This window comes from Camelus bactrianus, chromosome 20 (genome assembly GCF_048773025.1).
Source record: "Camelus bactrianus isolate YW-2024 breed Bactrian camel chromosome 20, ASM4877302v1, whole genome shotgun sequence".
NCBI lineage: Eukaryota > Metazoa > Chordata > Mammalia > Artiodactyla > Camelidae > Camelus > Camelus bactrianus.
In genome coordinates, this window is record NC_133558.1 from 25391437 (window position 1) to 25404452 (window position 13016).

General features: G+C 41.4%; 1 protein-coding gene across 16 annotated transcripts in view; it reads left to right on the plus strand.

Annotated features, from left to right (window-relative positions):
• DNAH8 (dynein axonemal heavy chain 8) overlaps window positions 1–13016 on the plus strand; it is a 219464-nt gene that overhangs the window by 98299 nt on the left and 108149 nt on the right. For 15 of the 16 annotated variants that reach the window (XR_012501126.1, XM_074348632.1, XM_074348630.1 and 12 more), the window contains 10 exons: window positions 740–918; window positions 4139–4326; window positions 5559–5645; window positions 5739–5846; window positions 6699–6833; window positions 8302–8463; window positions 10512–10758; window positions 10888–11129; window positions 11218–11358; window positions 12656–12893. Coding sequence is in view for 15 of the 16 variants with exons in the window: in XM_074348632.1 (XP_074204733.1) it covers window positions 740–918; window positions 4139–4326; window positions 5559–5645; window positions 5739–5846; window positions 6699–6833; window positions 8302–8463; window positions 10512–10758; window positions 10888–11129; window positions 11218–11358; window positions 12656–12893 (1727 nt within the window). In the remaining variant the exon portion in view is untranslated. The remainder of the gene's footprint in view (window positions 1–739; window positions 919–4138; window positions 4327–5558; window positions 5646–5738; window positions 5847–6698; window positions 6834–8301; window positions 8464–10511; window positions 10759–10887; window positions 11130–11217; window positions 11359–12655; window positions 12894–13016) is intronic. The other variant, XM_074348640.1, reaches the window with a different exon arrangement.

The window sequence follows — 13016 nt, forward strand, 5'->3', positions numbered from 1 at the left end:
GTCTTCAGCCTCCTCTTGATTCATCCAACCTCCCTTTTATATGCCCAGACCCACCGCCGCCTAAATTTGTCAGTATTTTCTCTGCCATGGATATTTACATGCAAAGCTTCATGTCTCATGAAGCTTCATTAAATTTTGCTTAGATCTGAAACAAGTATAACTGAAGCTGGGTCATAGATACAAGGAGATTCATTATATTATGTTTTACACTCATCTGAATGAGTGAAACATTTCATAGTGAAACGATTTATTTGCTATGGTGTGCTAGAGTTGCGTGTGCCAACTTGCAAGAGACAACTAACCACATGCATCTCCTCCTAGTTTTGTGATATTGCATTGGTAGCTTGTCATCAGCCATGGTAGAAGTATTTATACCACAGAAATCAGCAGACATGAAAATCAGCTTTTTTTTTCCTCCCCTTGGGAAGCCAGTTGTTAAACATCTGCCAGCATAGCAGTGCTTATTTGGTTCTCTGACTTAGGGTTTATCCTGACCACAATGGAAGGAAGGCCTGCAAGTTTTAAGTCAGGGTTGAGGGGTTTAGATGTCTGTCTCACTCTGCTACTTCTCGTGAATGTCTGCTACTCCGGCCTCGTTTGGTTGCTTGTCTCTTTAATGTGGGCTGCTCAAATTCTATAGCAAACAGGCTTATGCCAGTCCCATCGGACTTTTGCTTGTGCTTTACTGTAGCGTGTGTTATCCAGTGTTGACCGTGCTTTGTCTGATTCACATTTGCAGATGCTATATCACTTTGGCACAGGCTTTGGGAATGAACATGGGAGGGGCTCCCGCAGGACCTGCGGGCACTGGCAAAACAGAAACTACGAAAGACATGGGAAGGTGTTTGGGAAAATACGTGGTCGTGTTCAACTGCTCAGATCAAATGGATTTCAGAGGGCTGGGAAGGATTTTTAAAGGCAAGTGTCAAACACTGTTAAGTTATTCTTGGTGAATTTATTTTTATTGCAATTAAATGCCATTTTCTTATGGAAATCCAAAGTGATAGTATCCCACAGAACCAAAATTAGTGTAGGTTGGTGCATGTGATATTGCCATTTTTCTGGGTCAAAAATGGCTGGATATCATCGATTTAATATTGTTCAATACTATTGCTGGCATTACAGTCCGTGAGTTGAATGTGTATTGGATTATGACAATGGAATCAATTTATCACTGCCTTAAACAATGGTGGAGGGGACAAGATGAAGAGAGCAAACCAATGACACATGTGGTTTCCCTCCCTGTGTTAAATCCCACTAAAATGAAGCCTTTTAAAAAGCATAGCAACACTGGAAGACAAGAACTGGGGCCACCAGCAGACGGGAAGTGTTGAGGAAATCCTAACAGATAGGTAGAAGGGGTTTTCAAATGGACAAAGGAAGAAAGATCAGACAGCACTTCAGTCTTAGAACTCAGCCCTTGGTGGTCTTCTCTCGGTTGATCTTGTGCAGACCTAAGCTTTAAATACTATCTAAATGATCAAATTTATGTCTTTAGCTCGGACTTCTCCTTGAAACTCTGGACTCACTGATACCTACTGCTTGGCATCGCCACTTAGATACCTAACAGGTCCAGATTCACTGTCTCCAAAACCAAACTCCTGATCCTCCCTCCCCGTATCTGCTCCTTCCTCAGCCTTCCCCGACATGCTGATGAGCCACTCTGTTCTTCCAGATGCTGCTACACAGACATCCCTGACTTGTCCTTTACGCCCCTCTCTCCTACTCACATCCAGACTCAGCAGACACCACTGGCTCTACCTTCAGAATGCACTCAGTACCAGCCACCTCACCCCACTCCGCTGTTATCCTGGTTCCGTGCAGTCCTCATCTCTCAACTGAGCTACTCCAGCAAGCTTCGTAACTGGTCTCCCTGTGCTTACCCTCAGGCTCCGCGTTCTAGTCTCAATACAGCGCCACTAGGGTCCTCCTAATTGTGAGTCAGATCATGGACATTCTTCCGCAGTTTTTGACTGCATGGAGTGTTGGTGCCCCTAGCCTCTGTGTTGTTCAAGGGTCAGTTGTGTGTATACACACACACATACACACATATATATATATGAGATACATTATATATATGTAACTTTACAGTCTTTTGTGATATTTCTCCATTTAAGAAGGAGAAAAAAATAATGAGCCGCAGACTAGGAGAAGATATTTTACCATGTAACATGCACAGCTGACAAAAAGATTAATATCCAGGATTAAGAAAGATTTTCTTCAGGTCATTAAGAAACACAAAACAGTGGTGGGATACCATTCTCACTCTTGCCAACTGAGAGCAGAAAGGATTTTTAAACTAGTATATTGATGCAATGGAATACTGTACAATAGAGCATTTTAAAATAATGAATTAGGCCTCTATTATCAGCATGGATAAAACTGAGAAAAATATTATTGAGCAAATAAATCAGATTTCTGGAGGATATGTGCAATATTTTGTAGATATATAGAAAAATAAATAGATACACACATAACAAATTTTGAACCAGCAGAGTATACAGTGTCCATGAATACATGCATAAGGGCAGTAGTTTAAAAGCGTTCAAAGGAACCATTGAAACCAAATTCAAGACAGAGGTTACCTCTGGAGAAGGAGGGAGTGTGGATCCAAGAGGGACATGCATGGACTGCAACTGTGGTTCTAGTGTCTTATTCTGTAGAATGAAATCAGAAGCAAAATTGTTAACATTTCGTAGGTGGTACATGAGTATTCCTTATATTATTCTCTTTATAAAATTGCCTGTTAAAAAAAAAGTTTAAAGCCAAAAAATCATTTTCTAATCCACGAGAAAAGTTCTTCTGTGGATCACTCCTGGCTTGAAGGTTGGAGATGGTTGAGAGAAGCAGACTAGAGCACAAGGTAAATCAGAGAATGCAAAAACTATGGCAGAAAGCAGAGAGAAAGAAAAGTCAGTGGCTTTCTCCAGTACTTTTCCTCATGTAAAAGCTGTAACTTGTAAAAGCTCCTAAGTGGGAGTCCTGGCGAGATCAATGCCAAGTAGGGGCTTGTGCCAGACCCCACCTGGGGCAAGTGCTAGACCCAGAGGGTAGGCTCCTCTGCTCCTCCCATCCCTTCCCCTAAATCACCAGAGGCAGCCATGCACCCTGCAAACAGAATTTGCATTTGGAATGAGGCAGTACACACATATGCAGAGATACCAAGTCTCACGAGATATTTGAAGGAATTAAGGAGGCACCCCAAAGAGCAAAGAACCTACTGACCACTTAACTGCTTAACAGAGGAAACAAAACACAAAAGCAAATAAAATTAACAGCTTCAGAGAGATTCAAGAAGTCATCACATACAACCAATTAAAGAAAAAATAGGCTGCTGTGGAAGGAATAGCAACTGGAATCACGAGAGATTGAACATGTAAATTGGAAAAAACAAAACAAAACAAAAAAACCTCTCTTGAGTTGGAATATCTAGCCAAGAGAATACATTGCAAAAAGAAATGGAAAGTTTGACAGAAAAACTTAAGGGTCATAGGGATAAATATATAAGTTCCAGTATCCATATAATGGAAATTCCCAAAGGAGAGACAAGAAGTGGGGCTAGGTAGCAGGGAAGCAATATTAAAAGAAAGAAGAGCATCTCGTGCAGCTGAAGGTAATGAAGGTTTTCGTCCTCGGGGATTAGACAGAAGCAATGTTCCCAATATCCAGGTCTTTGTGCTGGGTTTCATAAGGAATAAATAAAAATCCCTTTGACCGTCCTCTGTCTCACCCAGCTTCCTGGCATTTCTCTCATTGCAACAAGAAAGGAACAGAGTGATCTGACCCAGATGGGGCATCCCTTATTTTGTCAAATTCCCCAAACATTGTAACTCCTTCACCCTCATCCCCCCTGGAGGTGATGCATCCAGACTGAATCAAATTTTATCATCCCTTCCGCATCCCTGGGTGTAATGATGTGTCTGTACTTTCATTTTGGCAATGTACTATTTTCGTTGTTTTGGTGATGATGTACAAATAATTAAACATCTCCATATCACTGGAATTAAATGTCTTTATAAACAGCCAGATGTGAAACTTTATATAAATTGTATTTCAGTATATGATTGAGACCCCTTTTGAGAAGTGATTGCTATCAAGAAGGTATATTACAAAGTAAATTAACTGCTTTCCATACCAGGTCTTGCACAATCAGGTTCTTGGGGCTGTTTCGATGAGTTTAACAGAATTGAGTTGCCCGTTTTATCAGTGGCCGCCCAACAAATTTACATCGTTTTGACGGCAAGAAAAGAGAGGAAAAAACAGTTCATTTTTTCTGATGGCGATTGTGTTGATTTAAATCCAGAATTTGGAATCTTCTTAACAATGGTGAGAACATAGGTTTTAAATGCAACTTATTTGTTTGATTGTTATAGACTTAAATAAAAGAAAGCATGTATTATGGGTAAATGACTGAGGGTTCAGGAGCTATTCCCTCCTGTATCATTTTTTTGAGTAGTAAAAATAGTCCAGATAAAATAGAAAATAGTGAGATGTTAATGATAAACATAGCTACTATTTACTGAGCAACTAATTTTGTGTAAGGTGGTGGGCTAAACGTTTTATGTGTAGTATCAGACAGGGTAGCTGCAGTAACAATCCCCAAACTTCAGAGGCTTACAACCTCACAGGTTTATTTCTCTCTCAGGGCACACGTCCACTGGGGGTGGGTGGTGTCGGGGTGCTGAGGGCGGGGTCTCCTTTATGTGTCTTTACTCTGGTACTGTCTCAGTGGCCACCGGTCGCTGTAGCAGTGGAAAAAGAGAACATGAAGAATTGTGCTCTGGTTCTTACGGTTTCTGTCCAAAAGTGACACAAGTCACAAGCATCAGTTAAAGCAACTTTTGTGGCCACACCTGACTTCAAAGGGTCAGGGAAGTATGATCCTGTGCTGCGTTTTGTATGGTGTATATTTTATAACTGAGGCACCAGAGGCTCAGGGAAATGGAAAAACTTGGCTCAGGTCACACAGCCAGTTAGAGAAAGATGTTGTCGACTGAAAATCACACAACATGAGAGTTGGTGGGTGAAGTTTTACTTGGGGCAAAATGAGGACTATAGCCCTGGAAATAGCATCTCAGATAGCTCTGGGGAACTTTTCCGAAGAGGCAGGGGAAACTCAGTATTATATATGGCTTTAGTGAAAAGGGGGTACATTCAGTCAAGCACTCATTTAGACAGAGGCTGCTGCTAGTCATGAGGAGCAGATTTGTCACTGTTAATGATTTCAGTGCTTTTCTAGATATGAGGAGATGCAAGAATTTGGGCTCATAAAATCTTCTCATGAAAATATCTAACTGTCTGAAGGCCTCTTCTGCCAGTTTTCCCAGAGCACAGAGTAGAAATGGAAATGGCAGTATGTAGAGGCAGTGATGTGACAAGGTGACATTAATAAATATGGATGGCCCAATACATATTTTTGAGAAAAGAAGGACATTTTATGAATCCAATGTTTTTTTTCAATACCATCTTAGAATCTCAATTAGGGATTTGAAATGTATTTGTATTCATGAAATGAAAATTATATCAACAATTAAATATTAAATGATTTTAACTTTTAGAACCCTGGATATGCTGGGCGCCAGGAACTACCAGAAAACTTAAAAATTCAGTTTAGAACTGTTGCTATGATGGTTCCTGATAGACAGGTATGCATCAGGATTTAAACGCATAATACAGTTTTTGTTCTTTACCTGCTTTTCACCAAAGTTGTTGAAAAATCTCACTGTATTAATTTTCAGATCATTATGCGAGTTAAACTTGCGAGCTGTGGTTTTCTTGAAAATGTTATCTTGGCTCAGAAGTTTTACGTTCTTTACAAACTCTGTGAAGAGCAGCTAACTAAACAGGTAACTTTGTGTATCTGTTTTCCCCCAGCTGTAGGACTTGCTTTTTAACTTTGCAGTTTTACCTTAATAAGTGCTAATTAGGGAGTTTTAAAAAAAAACATTAACTCTTTTCTAAAATATATTCAAAATTAATTTGACCTCTTGATTCTGTATTTTTAAAACTTTCTTATTTTGAAATAATGATAGATTCACAGGAAGCTGCAAAGAAGTGTGTAAAAGGCCCTGTGCGCTCTCCACTCTGCTGCTCGCAGTGTTGACGTCCTGTAACTGTAGTGCAGTAACAAAACCTGAGCATCGACATTGGTACAACAAACGGAGATTACTCAGACCTCACCAGTTTTTCACATACTCTATGCAGTTATGTCACATGTATAGATTCATGTAACCACCACCACAGTCAGCATACAGAACCGTTTATCAGCACCAGGTTCCCTCCTGCCACCCCTTTGTAGCCACACCCACCTCTCCCGAATCCCTAGCCCCGTGCCGAGCTGATCTTTTCTACATCTCTATCATTTTGTGACTTCAACAGTGTTATATAGTGGAATCCCATAGTATGTAACCTGTTGGTTATGCATTTTAGACGGCTGCCTCTCAGACTAGCAGGCCATATTATTCTCAAAAGCTATTTGAAGTGTGAACAATGTATCATACAGCTTGACCTTTCCAATGGAATGATCATTTTTCAGTCAAAGGAAAAGCAGGAGAATTGAGCTAATAAAACTCTGCAGCTCAGCCACTCCAAAATGACAGTATATAAGTATCAGAATATCTGTCTGTCTGTACATAGTGAGTCAACACTTAGAAGTTTTTCAGTTGAATAATCCTTTCTCTTTCTTTTCTCATCTGTAGGTTCATTATGACTTTGGGCTGAGAAATATTCTGTCTGTATTACGGACACTTGGATCTCAAAAAAGAGCCAGACCAGAAGATAGTGAATTAAGCACAGTCATGAGAGGACTAAGAGATATGAACCTTTCTAAATTGGTATCTTTCTTCTCTGAATTAATTTCTCTTTCAGGATTTGATCTGGCTGACAAGTGGGAGTTGGCTCGTGTAAAGCTATTAACATTAATAATTGTAGGGACAGTGGGTATGTGGAGTGACCACTGTGCTTCTGGAAGAAGGCAAAACCCCCCACAACCTCCATGACCTTGTAGGACCGACAGGGCTGGAAATGCATCCTTTTTCGTCAGTTGTGTGCCACAAAACAGGCTTCATCAGTGGGCTCCAGCCCCCAAACTTCAGTCCAACCTTCTACCATTATTCATAATGTAACACACATTCTAAACGTGAAAATCTGGATTCATAGGGAACCACAATCACTTTCTGCTTTCTCTGTATGTGACAGCTTAAGCTATAAGCTATGTCTCTCCCAAAACATCAGTCCCATTTCTGTTTTCCAAATGTGCACTAAAAGTTTGCTGTGGTGATGATGATAATTATTTCAGTGCTGTCATCTGTGTCACAGTTACAGCCGGGAGAGTTTGAACCGGCTGATGGGCAGGCTCATGTGGTTTCTGTGCAGGGGCTTCTGTGTGCTCCGTGCTGTGTCTGTGCCCTGGGAGTACAAGGCTGAGGAAGAAATGGACCTCAGGTAGCTCACATTCTTGCTACAAAATTAGCAACTAACCACTGTGTAGTTCATTACTTTTATAAAATCTTTCCAGGGTTTTTGTGTGGTTGGAGTCTCACAGCAGCCCTGGGGGATGTGGATGTGCTTCGCACCATCTTCCTTGTGAAGGGCCCACGTTGGTAGGACTCACCCACAATCACAGTCAGTTGAGAGCTGGAACAAAAATCCACAGGACTTTCTGATGCTAAAAACTCTGCTCTGTCCAGTACACCTCACTGCCTCCTTAGTAATGATATTCTTGAAACTTCTAGACAAGAGTTTCAGAAAGCATCAGGGGACCCCCACAACCCCAGGGAATAAGGAAAAATTCAGAGAGTCAGCAGCTGGGAATGGGGTGATCTAGGTGTTCAAGATCTGGTAAATGAGGGTTAGAGTCCACTTACTCAAACCTACTGCTTATAAAAAAGGCAGAATATGGCTCTGATGGAGTTTTCCAGACAATGTAGAGTGAGCCAGTCGTGCATGCTTATGGATATTTTCCTAATTTGCGTGAAATAATAATACTCTACTCTCATAGGGTTGGGACTATTACTTGCATGTCTTTAAGGTTAATTCATGTACCTGTCTGTGGGAAGAAGAAGTAATGAGATCAGACCTGGGAGCAGTAGATTGGAGGACGCTGAATGCCGGGGAACTTTGGGTGCAGTGCTGCAGGTGATGTGGATTCAGTGGTGGTGGTCAGGAGACAGAGCCGGAGCGCTGGAGTCTGGTTAGCAGAGTAACAGATGGTTGTTTGGGCATGAAATGATAAGTGCTGTGAGCTTCCTCTGTGAGCTTTGTTGTTGACTGAATGAGTAAATTTATTCTCTGTCACCTCAGGTTGATGAAGATGAGCCCCTGTTCCTCAGCTTAATCAATGACCTGTTTCCCGGATTACAGCTGGATAGTAATACTTATGTGGAACTGCAGGCTGCAGTAGCCAACCAGGTTCAACTGGAAGGTTTGATTAACCATCCGCCCTGGAATCTCAAACTTGTGCAGGTACAACATTTTAAATCTGTTATCATATGGTGATAAATGTGTGTTGTCAAAGACTGCCATTTGAAGAGAAGAGCTCGGGAGATTAGTCTTACTTGCTGTCAACGTGGAGACTGAATTAAAACACATCACTGCAAGAAAAGTCCTTGGCGGGGGGGTGGTTTAGGATGGATTTACCCTGCCTCACCCTAATCAAGCCTTCATTTACTGAGGTTACTTACACCTGATGAGATTAGGCAGTAACCAGAATCTCAAGAACAGTTGGGAGGGGATAGGTTATAAAAACGCAGGGAGCTGACATGACCCAGCTGGCTTCTTGTGTGAGTCTGGAAGCATCACCCAAAGCTGGGGGCCTTCATGGGGCATGGGGCCCGAGGAATCTGGGAGTGCTACTTTGTGTGTGGGTGTGTTCACACCTGCACTAAATCCTTTGTCTGTATCTCTTGGTGTCTTTCTGTCCATCACACTTCATCCTTGTTAACAACCTGCCGACCATTTTATCAAGCAGAGTCAAGAAGCTGTAGCAGAGACGCTGACTTAAATCCCTATGAGCTTGATGTGCTGGGTTTTTTTTCCAGGGCTTTTGGAAAATGAAGGAGCTGAAATTGTGGAGAGTGTTAAAAACAGGATTTGAAAAATGACGATTCTTACTTTATCTTACTGTTCTTGCCTGATTATAAGCAGTGCAAGACTATGAGACATACAGATCTAAATCTTACAAGGAAATGTATGGGGAAATTTTGAAGTATTTTTCATCACACATGTATTGGAAACCATGAAACTTTTTTTTTAATTTCTGGGAAAACATAATTTTAGACACATGCATTCAGTGTACTGAGTGCTGAAATCCTAGTCTTCTCAGTGAGTGGGGGACCAGAATGTTGTATTCTTATTTAATGTCAGTAACCTTACTCTTGAATAGAATGTTATGGCCACTGCCTCTGTTGCATTTAAACAATGGATTACAGAGGTGGTACATTTCTATCTGAAATGTTAGGAGAATAACTCAAATTCCTCTGATCAGCTGGGAGACTTTCGACTTACCTTTATTAAGAAAACAACAGACAGGATGTTGTAACAGATACTCCATGTTCTTAGAATGTCTCCTTGAACGTCTTTTACCACATCTCTGTGCCCATTCTCCAGCTCCTCTGTGATTCCAGTCCTGCCTTCACCACTCCCTGCAGGAAGATTGGTCCCACTTTTTTGGCAGGCACAAAGCTCAGGCAGTGCCTGGGAGTTTATTTCTCCCGCACTCCAAGAGCGACCCCTCCTCAGTTAAGGACTCGTGAGTGATGGAGCAGGAAAGTCAAGGTCTCTTGCTTCCAGGTGGAAAAACACAGAGGTGTAACTTTCGTTCCAGAGTGCCCCGCAGGGCCACTCTGAAGTTGGCCTTCTGCAGGATTTTGTCCTCAGTCACACTTTGGTTGACCTCTCCCCATTCCTGTCCCACTTTCTCTACTCCCTTACCAGTTTTTCCCAGGTGCACTCGCTTGCACAGGAATCCTCATCTCAAGCTGTGTTACTGCGGGGAACCAAAAGGGGGATGTGCCACTTGGGTCTTGGTCTGTGACCGTTTGTTGCTGCTTGCCACCACCAGGAGGCGATATCATCACAGTGGCTGCAGAGAGAGCTTGTGTGTGGAAAAACTGTTCCTTACGAATCAGCAAACAAATCACAAGGAATAGTAGTTTGAGAAGCAAAAGCTAGATCCTCAATTAATTAATTATCCAAAAATGTAATTAAAGTTCCACATTGTCATTACTTTATCACTTATATCATTTTGTAACGTAGTGCTGATTTGCTATCCACTTCTAGTAAAGTGAAAAAACATTTTTGGGGGAGGGGCATGTTCTCATCTTTTACATAGTGAACTAGTGACTTTAATGAAAATCCTTTTTAAAGCTTTTTGGGTAAACTGACTATAACTCAATTTTAAAAAGTTAAAAAAAATAAAAAATAAATCTTTTTCAATTTCCGCACACTATTTCTATGAATGTCAGCAAGAGACTCATGAGTTACATTTTTCGATTGACTGTTTCATGGTGTAGTTGTACGAGACATCTCTGGTACGTCATGGGCTGATGACTCTTGGGCCCAGTGGTTCTGGGAAGACGACCGTCATAACAATCCTGATGAAGGCATTGACAGAGTGCGGGAGGCCTCATCGAGAAATGCGCATGAATCCAAAAGCTATCACTGCACCTCAGATGTTTGGCAGACTGGACACAGCTACCAACGACTGGACAGATGGGATTTTTTCCACTCTGTGGAGAAAAACGTTAAAAGCTAAGAAAGGTACACATGAAGACTTTCCTGCGATCATTCCTTTCCCCAACCAGTTTATTAATAAACACAATATTTGTTTAATTCTCTGTCTTGATTATCTGCAAGCGAAAAGTGATTTTGTATTTTGATTATTGGCAGGCGAAAACATTTTCCTCATTTTAGATGGCCCTGTTGATGCCATTTGGATCGAGAACTTAAATTCCGTGTTGGACGACAATAAAACTCTAACGTTAGCTAATGGAGATCGCATCCCCATGGCCCCTAACTGCAAGCTTTTGTTTGAGGTCCACAATATTGAGAACGCCTCTCCGGCCACGGTGTCTAGGATGGGCATGGTCTACATCAGCAGCTCTGCTCTCAGCTGGAGGCCCATATTGCAGGTGAGCTCGAGAGGCCCACAGAAGCAAGTCCTGCATTTCTCCATGCTCCACGCTCTTCGTAAAGAGAGATTCTGTTTCTTTGCTGCAGGCATGGTTGAAGAAGCGTACTGCACAGGAAGCTTCTGTATTCCTGACTCTGTATGATAAAATATTTGAGGATATATACACATATATGAAACTGAACCTCAATCCAAAAATGCAACTCCTGGAGTGCAACTATATTGTGCAAGTAAGAGTCTTTTGGTTCATTCACTACTTACTTAGACTTGAGATGTTCCCCACCGCCTGCTTCCCCCAGTGGCAGTTTAGAGGCACCTGAGATGGAAAGTTCACGCAGCCCATAGAAATCTTTCTGTAATGTGGTGGTGAAGGCTCCTTTGTTTCCCATTAAAGATTTCATTAGTGCTCTCACTGCCACCTTTACATGAGTTTCACCTCCCAGGGCGGTGTTGTTAGGGGAAGAGGAATGAACTGTCTTTCCCGCTGTCAAGCTTAGTAACCTTCCCAGAAAGTGTGTCCAACAATGACAGTAGACAAAACAAATAAATAAAACTGGCAGTTCTGTAGAAAACCACAACAAGGAGCTGGTGGCAAGCGGGAAAACTTGGGTGGCAATCTTGGCTTTGCAGACTTAGTATATATCAGGTAGGGAAACCTTGAAACAATTCTCCTAGTGGTTTGTAGCATTATTCTCCCCACCCTGACTCCGCCACTACTCGGTTTTCCTTATTAGTCTTTGGAAGAAACAGAACTAATCACAGATTTTCGAAGGCTCTCCTGATTCTAGGCTATGGTGGTCACTCATTATCCATTCTAGTGCTTTGATTCTGTCTTGGTGTGAGGGACATCAGTCAGGGAGGGTGGGTGTGTTACAAATAATACATGAGGCCCAAATAAAAGTGAACATCTTATCTTGAAATAATTTTGCTTTGAAAGACGGAGAGTGTCTTACTGTTGATACATTTCTTTCTGATGCCATGTGGGGTCAGCACACTTTTTCTTAAAGGGCAGATAGTAAATATTTTAGGCTTTGCACAGCTCTCTGTCACAGCCCCTGAGCTCTGCTGTGGTATTGCAGAAGTGGCCAGACACAACGAATGTGACTATGTTTCAGTAAAACTTTTTTTTTGCTGAGCCTTGCAGCATGTTAAAAATAAATAAAATCTTTGATCTAGAAAATTTGGAGTAACCAAATTTTAGAACCAGAAACTATTTTAGGAAACATCTAGTCTAGGTCTTTTGCTTTTCAAATCAGGAAACTGAGACTCGAAGAGGTTAGTGGCATGAGTTGGGGATAGAAACCTCCAGACTCCCAACTTGGGGTCCTTCCTGTTAGACCAAGCAGCCGGCCTACAGCAGGATGGCCTCTCTTCTAAATGCTGTTGGCTGTAGGACACTGATCAAGCAGTATCTGGAGATGGATTTATTTTCTTCTCTCTTTCTTTCCTTCTTTTAAATTTATCATTTTAAAATGTTTATTTAAGAAAATCTAAATATTTATTTTATGGTACTTTAAATATTTTCAGTCTCTCAATCTTCTGGAAGGGTTAATTCCCTCCAAAGAAGAAGGTGGCATTTCATGTGTCGAACATCTTCATAAGTTATTTGTGTTCGGTCTAATGTGGAGTTTAGGAGCCCTTCTGGAACTGGAAAGCAGAGACAAGCTTGAAGCCTTTTTACGAAATCACGAAAGCAAGTTAAACTTACCAGAAATACCTAAGGGCACGAATCAAACCATGTATGAGTTTTATGTTACCGATTATGGTAAGCACAGTGACTTATACCTGAAATGAAATGACATTTTTTTATGAGAAAAATATAAACTTCCATAAACTCTTCTCTGGGGAAATATTAAACCAATCATGAATAATGTAATCGCTAATACCA